Source organism: Prunus avium, chromosome 6, assembly GCF_965620075.1.
Source record: "Prunus avium chromosome 6, drPruAviu1.hap1.1, whole genome shotgun sequence".
Classification (NCBI taxonomy): domain Eukaryota; kingdom Viridiplantae; phylum Streptophyta; class Magnoliopsida; order Rosales; family Rosaceae; genus Prunus; species Prunus avium.
In genome coordinates, this window is record NC_142289.1 from 373,669 (window position 1) to 390,791 (window position 17,123).

The 17,123-nt window shown below is 38.5% G+C and overlaps 5 protein-coding genes across 6 annotated transcripts; 2 read left to right on the forward strand and 3 right to left on the reverse strand.

Annotated features, from left to right (window-relative positions):
- The first annotated feature begins 177 nt into the window (after positions 1-177).
- On the forward strand, positions 178-1,242 carry PSAL (photosystem I subunit l). Its single transcript, XM_021962708.2, has 2 exons — positions 178-521; positions 655-1,242. The coding sequence occupies exons 1-2, from the start codon at positions 357-359 to the stop codon at positions 1,144-1,146; spliced, it is 657 nt and encodes a 218-aa protein (XP_021818400.1). The 5' UTR covers positions 178-356; the 3' UTR covers positions 1,147-1,242.
- A 220-nt stretch (positions 1,243-1,462) lies between these two features.
- Positions 1,463-2,446, reverse strand: RIC4 (ROP-interactive CRIB motif-containing protein 4). Its single transcript, XM_088254186.1, has 3 exons — positions 2,312-2,446; positions 2,000-2,158; positions 1,463-1,897 (listed from the first exon to the last, which is right to left on the reverse strand). The coding sequence occupies exons 1-3, from the start codon at positions 2,436-2,438 to the stop codon at positions 1,647-1,649; spliced, it is 537 nt and encodes a 178-aa protein (XP_088110312.1). The 5' UTR covers positions 2,439-2,446; the 3' UTR covers positions 1,463-1,646.
- Positions 2,447-2,698: 252 nt separating this feature from the next.
- On the reverse strand, positions 2,699-6,022 carry LOC110760441 (pentatricopeptide repeat-containing protein At2g03880, mitochondrial-like). 2 transcript variants are annotated; one of them, XM_088254184.1, is made up of 2 exons: positions 3,403-6,022; positions 2,699-3,277 (listed from the first exon to the last, which is right to left on the reverse strand). In XM_088254184.1, coding segments are annotated over exons 1-2 (2,259 nt in total). In that variant the 5' UTR covers positions 5,661-6,022; the 3' UTR covers positions 2,699-3,276. The 2 variants fall into 2 exon arrangements, with proteins under 2 accessions (XP_088110310.1, XP_021818396.2); XM_021962704.2 differs by having other exon boundaries at positions 2,699-6,022.
- A 107-nt stretch (positions 6,023-6,129) lies between these two features.
- On the reverse strand, positions 6,130-9,739 carry LOC110760442 (GDT1-like protein 3). Its single transcript, XM_021962705.2, has 9 exons — positions 9,358-9,739; positions 9,207-9,272; positions 8,607-8,747; positions 8,270-8,368; positions 8,001-8,073; positions 7,570-7,655; positions 6,978-7,061; positions 6,650-6,709; positions 6,130-6,535 (listed from the first exon to the last, which is right to left on the reverse strand). The coding sequence occupies exons 1-9, from the start codon at positions 9,436-9,438 to the stop codon at positions 6,347-6,349; spliced, it is 879 nt and encodes a 292-aa protein (XP_021818397.2). The 5' UTR covers positions 9,439-9,739; the 3' UTR covers positions 6,130-6,346.
- A 2,659-nt stretch (positions 9,740-12,398) lies between these two features.
- On the forward strand, positions 12,399-16,183 carry ZFN3 (zinc finger nuclease 3). Its single transcript, XM_021962723.2, has 7 exons — positions 12,399-12,938; positions 13,746-13,903; positions 14,115-14,177; positions 14,305-14,424; positions 14,596-14,886; positions 15,097-15,426; positions 15,637-16,183. Exons 1-7 carry the CDS (start codon positions 12,854-12,856, stop codon positions 15,916-15,918), a joined length of 1,329 nt encoding a protein of 442 aa, XP_021818415.2. The 5' UTR covers positions 12,399-12,853; the 3' UTR covers positions 15,919-16,183.
- The last annotated feature ends 940 nt before the right edge of the window (positions 16,184-17,123 follow it).

The following is a 17,123-nucleotide window of genomic DNA, read 5'->3' on the forward strand; positions in this document are numbered from 1 at the left end:
ATTCCCATCTCTGCTGGTAGCCAATTCAAAACCAAATAAAATGGTCCAACCCATTCTAACTTCTAACCCATTCAAAGTTCTAACCCAACACAAAAGCAGAATGGCATTGGGTTTCATGTCCAACCACATAAAATAAAGATAAAATGAAGAGATTAGTTTAGTTGGATAAAGGGATAAGGTTTTAGTTCCACCTCATCCAATGGAATCAGAGGGTTCTCTGAGCACCACAAGACAACATCCTTGAATCTTGCCTGCCTGCCTGCCGATGCAAAACTCAGAATATTACTTCTTCTCTCTGCTCTGTCACTCCTCTCCTACCCACCAATATTTGCTTGTCTTTGGACCAAAGCAAAGTCATGGCCTCTGCTTCACCAATGGCTAGCCAGCTCAAATCCAACTTCACCTCCCCACTCACTAGAGCTGCTTTGGTTTCACCTAAAGGCCTCTCTGCCTCTCCCCTAAGCCTCTTGCCTTCTAAAAGACTCTCTTCCTTCACCATCAAGGCCGTCCAATCTGACAAGGTAATTTACTTCTTTCTTCTTTATCTTCTTTACACTTTGTAATTGTAAATGATACTTTACTCCTTCTTATACATCATTTTAACTTTGATGTGTATGCATTGCCATTTGCACATGATATTATAATGTGTTGCAGCCAACTTTCCAAGTGATTCAGCCCATCAATGGTGATCCCTTCATTGGAAGCCTGGAGACTCCGGTCACATCAAGCCCATTGATTGCCTGGTACTTGTCCAACCTCCCAGCCTACAGGACTGCTGTTAGCCCACTTCTCAGGGGTATTGAGGTGGGCCTGGCTCATGGGTTCTTGCTGGTGGGCCCATTCGTCAAGACTGGTCCATTGAGGAACACACCCTATGCTGGGGGAGCTGGTTCCTTGGCTGCTGCGGGTCTTGTGGTCATATTGAGCCTTTGCTTGACAATCTATGGAATTTCATCCTTCAAGGAAGGAGACCCATCCACAGCTCCTGCTTTGACCTTAACTGGCCGGAAAAAGGAGCCCGACCAGCTTCAAACCGCCGAGGGATGGGCCAAATTCACCGGCGGCTTCTTCTTCGGAGGCATTTCAGGTGTTACTTGGGCCTACTTCCTCCTCTATGTTGTAAACCTTCCTTACTACGTCAAGTAGGTTTGCTTATTCTATTTGCTTCAAACTGTAATGACTCATGTAATGAATGATGGATGCTATATTGTTTGTGAAGATCTATCTATATTCTTTTCTCTCTCTCGCTCACAACTACTCACACTCGTCTTCAACTTACCATTTTAATTACTTGTCAGTTAAGATAAATCATCTATTATATTATTATGAATCTTGGAAACTCTGTTGTTGATCATTACAAATTTAAAGCCAATTGCAATTTGCATGTATATATAAATTGATAATTGTATTAAGTGCCAAGTATGTATATATATATATATGTATGTGTGTATGAGATGCCATATAATTACAAAGCCATACATAGTAGTCATCATCACTCATTACACCATTAAAAAGCTTCAGAAAACCATAATGGAAATGTACGTACAGGGGGAGGGGGGAGATATAGAATTCCGATTTGGCAATGACGTTGATTTAGAGTCTTAAATACAATCACATCCTCAGTCCACCAATCTCTTTTAGACGATTTAAGAGGAAGAGCCGTTAACAAGAGGAACTGCAACATCAGCTTGGGAAGGCATGGATAGCTCAAATTGGCTCCAAGAAACAGGGGAAACAGAGAGCAGATCAGGAGATATGAGATTATCCCATCCCCTAATGGGGTCAGTCGTTGCAGATGCAGCAGAAGCAGAACCATCCCAGCCTATGTGTGTCACATGCTTCACATCTGTGGGACCCCCTATTTCCATTACTTCTTCCATATCATCATCCTTGTACACTATCAAGGAAATGAAATGGGCACGAGAGCAGTAAGTAGAGATATAATTAACAAGCAAATGATAATTGCCAAATCAAATCACCCATTTGTTGAGAGACTTACCAAATATCTGAGAGAAATTCTTGAATCCCTTGAAGAGCCTGTGAATACCACTGGTAGATATGTTTGGTTTTGGAAGGGACAAGGATCTAAATGAGTTCTTCGTGCTTTCACCTGATAAGCTATCTTCTTCCTCTTCTTCATCTCCTACTTCTTTAGGTCCTTCACCAGACCATTGAGAAAAGAAAGAAGAGATAAGCTAGCTGATTAGAGAGAGAAACACTTTGTGTGTGTGTGTGTGTGTGTGTGTGTGTGTGTGTGTGAGAGAGAGAGAGAAAGAGAGAGAGAGAGAGAGAGAGAGAGTTTGAGACAGACTTATTGGAGATGGAATTGTGTCTGATTTTGATCTTCTGGGCGGCTGTACACCAACAGCAACGCTAGACTCAGAAACACAACCAAATGTGAAAGGAAGAAGAACCAGTCTTTCCATTCGTTCTCTCATATTTCCATTAAACAGCGGGAGAGAGAGAGAGAGAGAGAGAGAGAGAGAGAGAGAGAGAGAGAGAGAGAGAGCAATGTGGAGAACGGGTGGTTGGGGAAGTGCAACGTTCGCAGTGGGAATGGCTTGTTCTAATAGTATGCAGGTTGGCTTTGTTATCAAGTTTCAATAATTTTACGTATAAAAAAGTGAAGTTACGTACGCAAGTCTGTTTGGTAGAGATGGAGGGATTAACAAATTAGTGTTTGCAAAACTCCAAGTGATGGCTATGTTTGGACGTGAAATAAACATTAATAAGGTTTCGGTTGACAAGTTTAACCTAAACAACCCATTCCCAACTCACACACACATATATATATATATCTGAAATATTATAAACACAAGTAGAGTAGAAACAATGACATAACATAAACCACTTTTCTATTGAAGATTCTAAAGTGGGTCGGGTTCTCCACTTCACTTACCTCTCTTATACAATAAGCCACCAATTTCCACATCTCTCTTCTTTTCTTTTCTTTCCTTTACTTAATTTGGACTCTACCTTCAAGTAGTGCATACGAAGCCATCTTTCTTGGTTACAATCAATCTCATGGCTAGGAGCTTGGAGGAAGACCAATTGCGGTATTTCTTAGAAGCAGGGCATATATGATTGATTGGAAGAATGGAAAAACAGAGTCGTTGAGTGAAGAAAGCTACAGTTGTGTTGTGTCACCTACCGTAAAGGGATAAATTACCCTTATACCTTATGTCCCTCTGCCTGTGGTTGCAACATGAACAGCAATCAACAAACTCTGAGGCTGACTCCAGCTTCGTTCATAACAGGCTCCTTCTTTATCACCATTCTATTTTCAGCGACAAAAAGAAAAATATTTCTTCTAAACTTGCTTGGCGATTATGGAAAATGATCCAGAGCATCAGTAGAATGACTTGCACAAAATATATATATATATATATGTTAGAACCTTACCAGTAATCTTCACAGGAGCACAGACCATGTTTAAAATGATGGAACCGATGAAGATCTCTCACAACTATTTCCCTATCTAAAAGCTGAGAAGTATATTTAATAAAGTTATGACAATCAGTACACACTCTCAGGTTCTTCATTATCCGAATTGGTATCCCAGAAGTTGTGCTCATGATGCCATAGGCAATTGCAAGCTTTTCGCTGTGATAACCAAGAAGTACTTCTCCTTGTTCTTCTTCAACGTCCTGCATCACCATTTTCACGTCTAATGAATACCCAATTTCCTTCAGTCTTCCGATCAGCTCATCCAAATACGAATATATCTCTGTGGAATGTGGATGGGACCTATCACCCATGACGAAAGAGTGGACTTGATTCTTCTGTTGGATCCAAGATTGACCAGCCACTTTGTTAATTCCTCTTTGTTGCATCAATCTTCTCATACCAGCCGCTTCTTCCCATCTATGATTTGCAGCACACATGTTCGACAACAAAACATAAGATCCCTCATCAAACGGTTCAAGTTGAAGTAGTCTTTCAGAAACCCACTTTCCCAGCTCGAAATTTTTGTGAAGTCGGCAAGAAGATAGAAATGACTTCCATACTGAACTCAACTGAGAGATACCATTCTTATGAATGAACTCTTTAATCTCATCCAAGCGACCTGCTCGGCCATAAAGATCAACCATACAAGTGAAGTGCTCAGCTCCGGGCTTGATGCCATAAACTTCTTTCATCAAGCTGAAATATTTGCAGCCTTCTTCAAGAAGCCCGGCATGGCTGCATGCATTTAAAACCACCACGAAAGAAACCTCATTCGGCTTAATTCCCTCTTGTATCATGAGTTCAAAAAGCCGAACGGCCTCCTTCCCTTGCCCATGTAAAGCGCAAGCGGAAATCATTGAAGTCCACAGCACAACATTAAGATCAACAGTCTGTTTAAAAATCATCCAAGCATCATTAAGGCTCCCGCATTTAGCATACATATCAATGTATGAGGAACCTAAGTGAACATCTGTTTTGTACCCAATTTTCTGAATGTGTGCATGGATGTGTTGACCGAGAAGCAAAATCCCAACGTTAGCACATGCAGAAACTATACTTGTCACAGAGAATCTATCCACCATAATCTGTTCACGAACCATAGAACAAAAAGTTAGCAAAGCATATTCGTACTCACCATTACGAACATACCCAGAAACCATTGAACTCCATGATACAACTTCTGTCTTTGTCTCATGACAAGTAAACTTAGAATTTGTTCTCAAAGGCAATGTTTTGAATATGAGTAACGCCTTTTCCATTTTCCCACATTTGGAATACATATCTATTAATGAAGTCCGAAGAAATCCATCATTTTGTAAACCAAACCTTAGAATGCGGCCATGAATTTGTCTCCCCAGTTCAAGAACATATAAAGATGAAGCCAAAACCAGAGCTACTGAGAAAGTGACTTTGTCGAATGGAGGTCCAATTTCCACCATCTCAGAAAGTAGCTCCAATGCATATGTTTCATGCCCATTTCGCATTAGCCCATATATGATTGTATTCCAACTAGCAACATCTTTGAAGGGCAGTCTTCTGAACAAATCAAGAGCCTTCTCCATATCCCCAATATGCATATATGCACCCATCATTACATTCCAAGTAACTGTGTCTCTCTCTTTCATAGTTTCAAAAAACTTTTCTGCGTAATCAAAGGCGCCACATTTTACATAAACATCAAGGATAGAGTTCTCTAATACCACATCCAAGTCAATCCCATTGCTTAAAATCCATCCATGAATCCCCTTACCCATCTGAAAATCGCTTAAACTAGAACAACTCTTTAAAACACTAGATAGTGTAAATTGGTTCGGACAAACACGCTCAATTTGCATCTGTTTAAAAAGTTCTAACACCATTCTACAATAGCCAATTCGAGCAAACCCGGATATGAGTATAGTCCAGGACCGGACATCCCTGTCAGGGCTTTCGCCAAACAGCTTGTGTGCATAGTCCAACTTATTAGATTGCACATACAAGCTGGTGACATAATTCCTGACATCCAAATTGTCCAAAGAACCATTCTTGACCGATTTGGCGTGAAGGGTATCAGGCAGTGATTCGTTTGGCAAATCACCCACCGCACGAAATTGGTACCACCCATAGTGTTGGAACCTCTGAAACTCAAAATGGTTGTTGGTGTTTGTAACATAAGCGGGCTTCAAAACTGAACTAGAGCTGATGTATTTGGTGTTGAGACAAGTCCATCTCATTTTAGCTCCTAATTCCGATGGAAAGATGAGTTTGACATGCTAATGAGGTCAGCTTGGGAAATGAAAGATGAAAGTTGAGGGTTTTGGCTATTTGGCAGGTAGGACACGAAACAGATGCAAAGGCATCTGAATTCTCAATTGCATTAATAATGCCAGTGTCAATTGACCATCGTCGGTTGTTCCCGCCGTAAGTTAACGACTTAGGTGAGTGTAAAAATTGATCAAAGAAATCAATCTCACAAACCCTCATGAATGAACGAACTCACTCTCTTTCTGCCAAATCAGTTAAACTCGCTTCATTGTCCGCTAATTGAATGGTAAGGGGATAAAAAAAAAATGAATGGTAACATTAAACTCATCCTAGGTGTTCTTTTGCCTTGGTGTTATGCATTTGGCATAACAATGGGTCGATATAAATGATTTCGCAAACTTTTTTGTTTCTTTTCAAATGGCTACAATGCAAGTGGAGTGGGGAGGAAAGCAATCAATATCTCTATATACTAACATATTACAAACGAATAAGAATGATCTGTTATAACCGAGTATCATACTCTACTATGTGAAGGAATCCCAAGACGAAGAAAAAAAGAAAGAAAAAGGACGCAGAAAACGCAAAAACAAAATGTATAGAGCATTTGAAAGCTCTTAAAGAATCAGGTTAGCCTAGAGTATCATACAGTTCACTCTTATAGAGGAGGATAAAAATATGATGATATGGAGAAGCATAGAAAGAGCAAGCCTCCAACCGTAGCAACAGTGCGTTGGGAGATTTTGGATGCCAGCATGCTCCCTCCCACCACAGCCACAGACGTGCAGATGGTGTGCCCTAGTGTCGCACCTACCGCAACTCCGAGTGCATTCTTGTGGGTTGCCAGCTGTGAGGTCAAAAGGAAGCAACAAATAAATTCATCTCATTCCCAGAGGAAAAAGCCTTCACAAAATATAACATGAACTATGACAACAGGGGAGGGAGGAATGTTTTCTCTTACAGCAATTGTCGCTATTTGGCTACGATCTCCCCACTCAGCTAAAAACGTTAGAATGAATGACTGCAACAGCAAACAGAATAAATTAGTTATGGAGGTTATATCACAAGACTTCAAAATTACAGCTAAAAGTTCTAAGTTGTATGAGTTGATTCTCAATATGACTAGCTATAGAATAAGATATGGATCATATTTGCTACAACTACAAGCATGATGTGTATGCAGCATATATGGGTTATAGGTGCTACAAGTAAAGGTCCCGACTAAATCTATAATTAACAAAAAGAAAAGAAACCAAATCATTAAAATAAGTACAACGCAACAGTCATACCTCCAAAAAGATTGGTGTACAAAATCTGGAAAAGAAACGGCGGAAGGTTGTTTTCCCCTGTCCAGACTCAAGTTTCTCTTCTACCTGGATATATTGGGTGTCAACCAAATTTAAACAATTAAAACACCAAATTAGACTAATCGAGGGACAACATTCAAGTTGAAAGCACATATATGCTATTGGCACATCATACAAAAAGTGATCAGACATCAGGAATAATATAGGCAATCAATATAGAACAACAAATGTGAATTCTAAGAGACGAAGTCAACTTCTCCTAAACACCTAGTGCTTTCACATTCCTCAGCAGGAATAACAGAGGTGAAGGAGAATAAGTATATCTGATACCTACATGGTTAACCCAACCAAAACCAATTACACTAATAAGTTCAAAAGATAAGACAACCATTTACCCAATTTCATTACTAATGCAGGCATCAAGCATTGTTTGTTAGTTTACCATCTGTCTCTCTATAGATAATAAATTAAAAAAAATCAGGAAAAGGCTAATAATGTGCAAACATATCATAAACGAGTCAAAAACTGTGACAGAATATGAAATTGTTATTTTTGAAAATAAAAAGAAACTTACTTCTTCCATTTCTTTCTTCTGGGACGATTTTGGATCTGATCTCCAAGCAATGTAAAGTAAACGCAGCCCAAAAAATAAATAAAGAACTGCGAAAAAAAAATTACAATACTTGAGGTACTATCAACAAAAACCGTAGAATTTCATAAGCCACCATAGGAAAAACATAGAGAATAAAATGAAGCCTTAAAGACTAGACAAAATACAAGAGTGACCAATACAAAATTACAAGAATCACGGCTGTTAAATAAACAGGGAATCTTAAAGAACAGTTGCAACAAATCTATTAAAAAATGTACATATCAGAGAGACAAATAAAGAGAAGGGAAAAAACACCTTGAAGCAAGGCCATGCATCTGTTGCCCAAAAAATTATGGAAATCAAATTCTCAGAAATATCTTAGTGGTCAAGTAACAAAAAAAAAACATATTTACCTGTAGCTGCACTATTTGTATGCTTCCTTGATATCAAGTTCGGCACAATCCTACCAAGTCCAGTGGAAAGTACCTAATTGACACGTACAACAACTTAAATCTTGATTACATCCACAATAAGAAATAGCACTTCGCAGTTTCTGAACCATTCCATTTCAAAACCATGCAAACAGATTGCATATTAGAACCACAAAAATAAAGCAGAGATGTTAAAGGGAAAATGTTATTATACTTGTGCTATAATAGAAACAGAGAATTGGATAACTTACCGTCATTATAACCAAGGCGGTGAGTGCACCAGATAGGACAATTGACCTGGGGTGACGCATTGCCATAAGAGCTGCTATTATAAATGTTTCATCTCCGATCTGGTAGCATTTTTGTCAATTAGAAGAAAATTAGTTTAATCAATATACCTCTGCCTTGTAAACAGAGTCAAAACCTATCAAAACGCTTGACTTGGTTTCAAGTTTTCAAGTTTATTCCCTTTTTTTTTTATGGGATCACTAATTACTAACTGAAAAAATATGCAAGAATCTCTAGTAATCGACCATAAGCTTCAAAGTAGAATTTGTGTAAACAATGCCAGGAATTTTGTGCACAAACCTCACTGACTAGTATCATTGACAAGCTTGCTATAAAGGCATCGAAAATTCCAAGACCGGAGTCCACATTGAGACCAAGAGCAACTGCATCAACCTCGTTCTTGCGTCCAAGAGCATTAACTTCAAGAAAGCCCAAACTAATCTGTACAAACAAATTAATATATATAAATATCGACAAGTAAAATCAAAGAACAAGATACTAAATCTTCCATTTAAACCAAATACTTTTTGTGTGCATAATAGCACCAAAATCAATTTAATTGCGACTGAATTTCAGACCTACAAATAAAGCTCCACTTCAAAATTGCTGTTTCCAAATTTCTGAATCGTCAAACTATAAATCAAATCAAATAATAAACTTATTTTACACAATACTACCTAATTCGATAAAAAATACAATTGAATAATATACAAGCTACCAACTCACACTCTAACCAGTTGATGAAGCATCACATTGTAACTTGCATACAATCAGATAAGAAAAAGATGATGCATCAGATTAGTGGTTGTTAGAAAACGTTTCTTTGTCTTCATTTCTCCTAAATTTTCTCAGCAACCAAACAGATTGTAAAATGAGAAAGAGAGATGATTGTCGTCAAACCTTGCTACGACGGCCGAGATCTCTGGATCCACTAGAGTCTCCCCTCTCAGCTTCAACCCCAGACTCCTAATCATCGAACAAATTATCACAATTAAATCACATATATATAAACACACGCAATATGCATAGAGAGAGAAAGAGAGAGAGCTACCTGAGCAGAAACGGTAAAGATGAGTAGCACAATGAGGGGGAGAGCATACGCAAATGTTCTAGGAATTGAGCGAAAACCCATGACGGCAGGAATTAGAAGGTCTGAAACTCTGATGGGTAGACGATGGAATCAGAGAGAAAAGTTAAGGGGGAATTTCTCGGGAAATTGGATCTGAATCCAAAAAAGAGTCTCCTCCTAGCTTAGTCCTTACTAAGATCCTACGCAAAGCCTATGGAAATTGGTGATGAGATCTGAGAGATCTTTGCTAATCAGCGAAGATCTCTAGAAGGTGGAGTATGAGCGGTTCACATATTAAAATGGTGGAGAGACGAGTCTGAAAGTGTGAAAGGGGAAAGGTTTGACCCAAGTAAAGTAACAACGACAGAGAAAACCAAAAACAAGAAAGTAAAAATAAAAATGTATACGCGTCAAATAACTCATTTCCTTTCTTTTATGTTGAATGAAATAAATTTATATAAAAAAAATTGTACATGTAATAAAGAAATACAATGAAAGATGACATGTACAAAAAAAAAAAACGAAATGGATAGTTGGATTGAGTTTATAGCAAATTATAAACTATGAAAATCGCGGCGACTAAATTGAAGCAATGCAGTTTGGTTCAGTTTTAAAATGGTTTTGACGTTTTGATGGTGAAAATCAACCAAATTGCTAATCACAATTTACGGTATTTGGTTAGTTTGATGCCCGCTCCTAATTTCGGATGAGTTTCACTTAGGTGAAATGGCTTGGTTGAAGTTGTAGATAAAGCATGTGCTTGGTCACATTTGTTGTATTCTCGATTTGAACCAAGTAATTGAGGGAGCTTAGATCTAAAACACACAATCCTCTTGCAACCAACCAAGTAACGTTTATTAGATTATTACGCGCATATGTAGATAAAGAATGTCAAACACACACAAAATATGTGTGTAAGAAGCATATGTAAGTTATAACGCATATGCAAGTTATGATAGCAAATTCTACAAAAGGCTCAAACTATTTCTCAAATTTTTAAAAAATTAGACAATACAATAAATAAGCTTTTAATCAACGAGATAAATTAAACTTGGAATATCTTCAAATATTGAGAAGAAAAGTATCACTGTATCAATAAAATATGATTCCAAATCTTAAACGAAAATATTGGCAACTTTCACTCTAATATTCTCTTTTGGACATTTTTTAATCTCCTTATGACAAGTGTCAATTTCCTTACACTCAAAACAAAAACAAAAATAGGGTTGAGGATTGGAAGTGGAATAATGGATGAATTAATGCAGCATCTATAGGCTAGAGGCTAGAGCCAACCAAATTGGTAGAATAGAAGGTGTTGTTTGCTGCACCTGCGTAGAAAAAACGAAGGACAAATGGAAATCGTCCACATGTAGAGCTCTAATCCTCTCCTTTTGTCCCTCTCCGTCAGAAATGCCCCCCACAAGACCAAATCCAAAAGATTAAATAAAAGATGCGGATGCGTATGCGATGCGAGAGAGATAAAAAGGAAAGGGCGGTGAGGGCCCAAACCCAACCCAACCCCTTTCAACCCCCTTCCAACCAATCAACGTTGAGGTGAGGTGAGGACAATGCGTGCGAGCTTCCGCCACTTTTAAATCATCAAAGCGAAGAAAGAGGCCCCCCGCTTCAAACGCCTTCATAAACCCCCCAACAGGTTCCTCGTGTTGCACTTGCACTTGCACTTAATCTTGCCTTGCCTTTGCCCTTGCTACCAAATCTTCTTTCTATTTTCACCCCGACTTTTATTATTTGTAGGCATCACCACGTCATACGTACATATGCATCTATTTTATTATGTACTAAACTTTAGTTCTATCTATATAATTTAATTAATTATTTATTCGTCAGCATGAAGTAAGTATCCTTCTTTAAACCAATAATGCAAATTTAAAGGTGTACAATTTCGCACTACATAGAAACAAATTAGAACCACACTCAAAAAAGTAATTTACTCCATTGCATGCATAAAACTGGGAATTTTTGACATCATGCTTTGCACAGCACTGCCATCTACATCTGGTGGTTGAATAACTAAGAAAATATTACCTATTAATAGATGCCCAAAATATTAAAAAGTTTTTTTTCAAGTTTGCTAATGTCAACTTAATTATTCTTATTGAGAGGGGCGATAATGTATTAAATTTACACACACTACATGAGTATTATGACTCAAGTTCAGAACCTTACATGGAGGAGCAATTACTCCAAACAACTATACTAATAGTAGGTCCTTTGATTTTCCCTTTTTTTAAACGTTGGAAACTTATAGTAAAGAAGGCTGGTTGCCTTTTTTTTTTCTTTTCTGTTTTTTTCTATTTCCATTGTGTGATGTCACTTGGTTTTGAAGCTGGAAATGAGGTGGAAAACCAGAAGCTTTACTCATGTAAAGCTTTGTGTTCTTCGTGGCATATAAATATCAAGGGGAGGGACCTGCCCAATCAAAACTCATGCATCGACTATGGATCAATACTATTGACTATTTATATCCACTTTTATTTATTTATTAAAATAGTAAAATTTCAACAATTCCTGTTTAATATATTATATGTTTAGAATTGAATATGTGGCGTCCTTTTAATATATTTCCAACAAAAGTAAAACCTCCCCATTAATAATAATATATACTGATTACTAGTAAGATAACGATTATTTTTATAAGAAAAGCACATAATTAATAAACGAAATTTGAGAGAGGGAGCAGATACTGGAAAATGTAAAGAAATAAGCTGGAAATAGTAAAAGAGGTTATAAGAAGCGGTCCGAGTTTCTGGTATCCGGTTTGGTGTAGCGCATATTCGCAGCCCGTGAAGCGGGACCTACTCGCTGCGTAAGTCGACCACGTGTCGAATAAAAATTTAGTTTAGGCATTGACGTTGAACATAAAGCTCAAGTAGCAATAAGCAAGGCGAAAAGGTAAGGAGGAGGAGCACGCGTGGCTTAGAGGGAGCGAGTGTAGCAGAGGATTCAGTCGCGGGGTGGGAAGAATGTGGGGTTGGTCCGTTTATTTCCAAAACGCGGGTGAAAAAGCTGTCTGGTTGAGAGATGGTTGGTTTTTATTCCTCTCCTCGTTTGTGGAGAGGAGAACACACCGCTCTCTCTCTTCTCTGGTTCTTCTTTCTTTCTCTTTCTCTCTGTCTATCTCTCTCATCATCAAATCAGACTCTCCTAAAACAACTTTCTCTCTCCCTTCCTAAAAGTTTCTCTCTCTAGAAACTGTTATTCTTGTTAATTTGGCTCTGTTTTTGTTTGGTGGTCTTGGTTGCTCGGGTTTTGTCTGGTTTAGATAGAGGGACAGAGAGAGGGATAGTGTCTGATCGTTGAGGGGATTTGGCTAGAGTTACAACAGGTGGGTGGGGGGAGGGTGAGTGAATGAATGGGAATTCCGGTCGGCTTTGCTAGAGTGACGACGTGGTGGTGGTTGTTGTGACTCACTGACTCACTGACTGGCTGACCGCCGTCCTTCTGGAGCAGCCATCTCATGGACTTCGATGCCGGAATTCCCATGTCTCGTGCTGCCGCGCCCGTTACCGACGCTCCGTCACTGTCACCCTCCATGACCCAAGGTCTCCTTTTAAACTCTTTATCTGCACCTCAACATTGTCTTTACTTCTTGTCATTGTTTTCTCTGTTTATGTTTCTCTTGTTTTCCCATTGTTTCCTTGTTTCTCAATCACGATGGCTGCCTCTTCTCATCTGAATTGTCCGTTTTGCCCCTTCCTTTACTCGATTCAGATATGACCAATGCTTCATATCTTATTTAACCAAGTCAATTTCGATCCCCGGCGGCATGAATTTGCATTCTTCTCTTGATTTGAGACCATACCTTATTTTTAATTAATTAATTATTTGTGTTTCTCAAATGTGGTTATTTTGCTTCTTCTTTTTTTGGTATGCGAATTTGTTGCTTTCGTGCTTTGAATTTTTGTAATGTGCTGTATAGCCTGCTATCTATGGAATTTGGAGTTGTCAATAATGGACGTTTTAGCTATCCCGTGACATTTCAAACATGGAAAGTTTTTTAGTACAAAATTTTAAGGAGGGGCCTCATCACAAAACCAATTTAGATGAAATGTGATCTTCTGCTATTCGGCTTTCAGGAACTGTCTTCCTTCAAAGCTTTTTAGATAATCTCTGTCACTGAATTTCCCAAACATATAAGCTTTGGCATTGTTTTTTAAGCTGCAAGCAGTGAATTTAACTGCAGCTTCAAGGCAGAATTTCTTCATTTACTTATCTTCTTTTAAGTCTCTAAGTAAATAGGAACAGAACGCAGAGGATGTGGGCTCATTGAAAATGAACCTTTCATTTACATTTCGATAAGTTTTTATTGATACAATGTAATGAACTTACTCATAATACATCATTTTCAGATGCAATGTGGCAAATGAATTTGAGATCAAGTGAAACACTGGATCCTGGGTCCTATCCCGAGCGTACCGGAGAGCCAGATTGTTCTTATTACATCAGAACAGGCCTTTGTAGATTTGGAGCAACATGTCGCTTTAATCATCCTCCTAACCGGAAGCTGGTATAGTTAAACCATGTTTAGATAAAATTTCATGAACTCAGGTTTAATGTGATATTCTTTTAACCATTCTTGAATGCACAAGGGTAGTATACTTCATGCTACTGTATCTTATATTGAATCTTTTTCTCTTGTAGCTTGGTTCTAATGTTTTATGTTTTCATGAATTTGTTATTTTTAATTATATATATAACAAGCTGCTGTTTTTTACCAGGCTATTGCCACTGCAAGGATGAAGGGTGAGTTCCCAGAAAGAATTGGACAACCTGAATGTCAGGCATGTATCTCTGTCAAAGTGTGGTGTTTGTGACATAGTAATATTCCTTTAAATCTTAATGTGCTGTGATTCTTGTCAAATTTGGTTCTGGTGACATACTAATAATCTTTGTTGAACTGCCCTCCAGTACTACCTGAAGACAGGAACTTGCAAGTTTGGAGCAACATGCAAGTTTCATCATCCGAGAGACAAAGCAGGAATTGCTGGAAGAGTTGCCTTAAATATCTTAGGCTATCCACTTCGACCGGTTCGCTTTTCTGTTTTCCTCTCTCTCATTGCGACTTGACTTGACTTTCATCTCTTTGTTTCATTTTTGTTTGAGAAATATTGTAGACCTGCAAATGTCTATCTGATTTGCAGATGTCTCTGTGCATCTTAGTTTATACATTTCTTAACTTTATATTCTTTCTTTTAGCAGAATGAGATTGAATGTGCTTATTATTTGCGAACTGGGCAATGCAAGTTCGGAAGCACTTGTAAATACCACCATCCACAACCTACTAATATGATGGTTTCATTGCGTGGCTCTCCTGTATATCCTACTGTCCAATCTCCAACTACTCCTGGTCAGCAGTCGTATGCAGGAGGAATTACAAATTGGTCAAGAGCATCTTTTATTCCCAGTCCACGCTGGCAAGCTCCATCAAGTTACGCTCCTCTTATTGTTCCTCAGGGAGTGGTATCAGTCCCAGGTTGGAGCGCATACAGTGTAAGCTTTATTATACCCTTCAGTGCAAAATGCTATGTGCACCAGAGAATGAAGCGGGAGGGGATGGCCTGCAATTTCTTTTGTTGCACTCAATTTCAAATCTCTAATGCAGCAGCTTTTGAGTTTGAGTTTAAGTTTAAGTTTGAGAGTTTACATGCTCTATGGAGCCCTGAGAAGTATCAACATGCTTATTTGATGGTAATTTTGCAGGGCCAGATTGGCTCCGTTTCATCTCCAGAGAGCCAACAGCAACCAGTGGGAAACAGTCAAATCTATGGAACTTCACGCCAAGGTGAACCGGAAAATTCAGGTTCTCAAGGGACCTTTTCTCCATATCGTTCTGGCTCCATACCTGTAGGGTTTTATGCATTGCAGAGGGAAAATGTATTTCCTGAAAGACCTGGCCAGCCTGAGTGCCAGTTTTACATGAAGACAGGTGATTGTAAGTTTGGTGCAGTTTGCAGGTTCCATCATCCTAGGGAGAGATTAATTCCTGCTCCAGACTGTGTTTTGAGTCCAATAGGCCTTCCTTTACGGCCGGTGAGTTACTTTTTTTTTTTGGTGGAATTGCATATGGGTTTTACTCCTTGTTTACTTTTTTTCTTGCTTTGAATGTTCCTTCTCATGATTTTGACTTGAGCTATAACCCCTTGTTATATAGAGATGTCTGTGTGTGCGTATTATATCTTTCAATAAATAGTCTAATTTGAAGATATGTTACATGTTTAACCTGTTACAATTTTTCAACAGGGAGAACCTTTATGCATCTTTTATTCTCGTTATGGTATCTGTAAGTTCGGTCCGAGTTGCAAGTTTGACCACCCTATGGGTATCTTCACATATAATCCCAATGCATCATCTTCGGCTGATGCCCCATCCCGGCGTTTGTTGGGTTCAACGTCAGCGACCACTTCATTAAATTTATCATCAGAAGGATTAGTTGAAGCAGGATCAGCAAATCCCAGGAGACTTTCACTGTCAGAACCTAGGCAGATACCTTCTGGAGATGATAATATTGACACAGAGGACTGAAAGAAAGCTGCTCGAAAACGAGCCATTTACATTAACAATCTTTTGGGGGTTAAAACAAGAGTTATCTGTAAATTGATTTCCAATTGCTGGAAATTTACAGAATACATGTCAAGTTGATTATGTCCTGAAAATGCATTCAGCTGACAGAGGCTCAGCCTTCTGAATTTCACATTGCTCATTGTATAAAAATCTGCAAATATTGTCACATTTGGAAAACCCAATGTGAACATTCTGTTCTGTCTGTCCAAGATCCCAATTTTCCTGATCTTTTGTGATTTACTTTTCGCCGGTATCAGATGTCAATCATTTCTTGTTGCAAATTCTAATGGCCTCACTCCCACTTTCCGGTGAATCTTCACTGCAGTCACCCTCAGGTTTGGAATGGCCTTCCTCTCCATGCTTGTGCTTTTCTCAGCATAATGCTTGAATATATTTTGCTTGCAAGTTGCTTCACTTCTCTAATTAGTGTTGACAGTTATATTTTGTCACGCATGATCCTTTCCCTTGTTGCTATGACACTATAATTTCTTTTAGTCAAAGGGAAAAGGCAAAATAGGCAAAAATCCAAAAACTAATAAAAAAAAGTTAAGTATGGAAATCATTTTCCAAACCCACAAGACAAATATATGTATAAGATCTGCCTCCCTCCCCATTTGTTTGTCACCGTTGCTTGCTTGCCGCCTGCTATTATTACCTCCTCCATCGCTATCACCATTTTCTTTTGCTACAATTCTTTCTTGTGATCCATCGTCGGCACTTTCACTTCTATAATTCGTTCTTCTCATGGAAAATATAATTTTAAAAATGTTACCATTGCACAATCAAAACACTAATCTTATGATTATTACTTACTGCCACGTGGCAGAAAGCTTCCGACTTTACAAGATATGTGTGGACACACAGCAGAGACACTAGTGCTTGAGGGCGGACTCTATGCCCATTGCCCAATGCACTAGGGCATAATGAAATGAGCAAACTCACACCACAATCATCCTCTCTTTTCCAAACCCAAACAAAACCACACTTCATTTCCATTTCCATTTTCATTTTCATTTTCTGAATCTCCTTCTCCACCCTCCATAAAAATATGCAACAACCATTTTGCAATCCTCTGAATTTCACACCACCTAATAAATTAAGCAGAACCCATTAAAAAGTTTCAACATTTATGATACACCAAAACCCAATCAAGGCCTCTCTCTCAA

Excerpts from the sequence above, each read along its gene's own strand:
- LOC110760442 (XM_021962705.2), bottom strand. The coding sequence starts at position 9,438 with ATGGGTTTTCGCTCAATTCCTAGAACATTTGCGTATGCTCTCCCCCTC. Across the intron at positions 8,748-9,206 it reads ATCTCGGCCGTCGTAGCAAG|ATTAGTTTGGGCTTTCTTGA; the intron begins GTTTGACGACAA and ends TTGTTTGTACAG. Across the intron at positions 6,710-6,977 it reads GTACACCAATCTTTTTGGAG|TCATTCATTCTAACGTTTTT; the intron begins GTATGACTGTTG and ends TTGCTGTTGCAG.
- PSAL (XM_021962708.2), top strand. The coding sequence starts at position 357 with ATGGCCTCTGCTTCACCAATGGCTAGCCAGCTCAAATCCAACTTCACC. Across the intron at positions 522-654 it reads AGGCCGTCCAATCTGACAAG|CCAACTTTCCAAGTGATTCA; the intron begins GTAATTTACTTC and ends AATGTGTTGCAG.
- RIC4 (XM_088254186.1), bottom strand. The coding sequence starts at position 2,438 with ATGAGAGAACGAATGGAAAGACTGGTTCTTCTTCCTTTCACATTTGGT. Across the intron at positions 2,159-2,311 it reads CACAATTCCATCTCCAATAA|GACCTAAAGAAGTAGGAGAT; the intron begins GTCTGTCTCAAA and ends GGTCTGGTGAAG. Across the intron at positions 1,898-1,999 it reads GAATTTCTCTCAGATATTTG|TGTACAAGGATGATGATATG; the intron begins GTAAGTCTCTCA and ends TTTCCTTGATAG.
- ZFN3 (XM_021962723.2), top strand. The coding sequence starts at position 12,854 with ATGGACTTCGATGCCGGAATTCCCATGTCTCGTGCTGCCGCGCCCGTT. Across the intron at positions 13,904-14,114 it reads ATCCTCCTAACCGGAAGCTG|GCTATTGCCACTGCAAGGAT; the intron begins GTATAGTTAAAC and ends GTTTTTTACCAG. Across the intron at positions 14,887-15,096 it reads CAGGTTGGAGCGCATACAGT|GGCCAGATTGGCTCCGTTTC; the intron begins GTAAGCTTTATT and ends GTAATTTTGCAG.
- LOC110760441 (XM_021962704.2), bottom strand. The coding sequence starts at position 5,660 with ATGAGATGGACTTGTCTCAACACCAAATACATCAGCTCTAGTTCAGTT.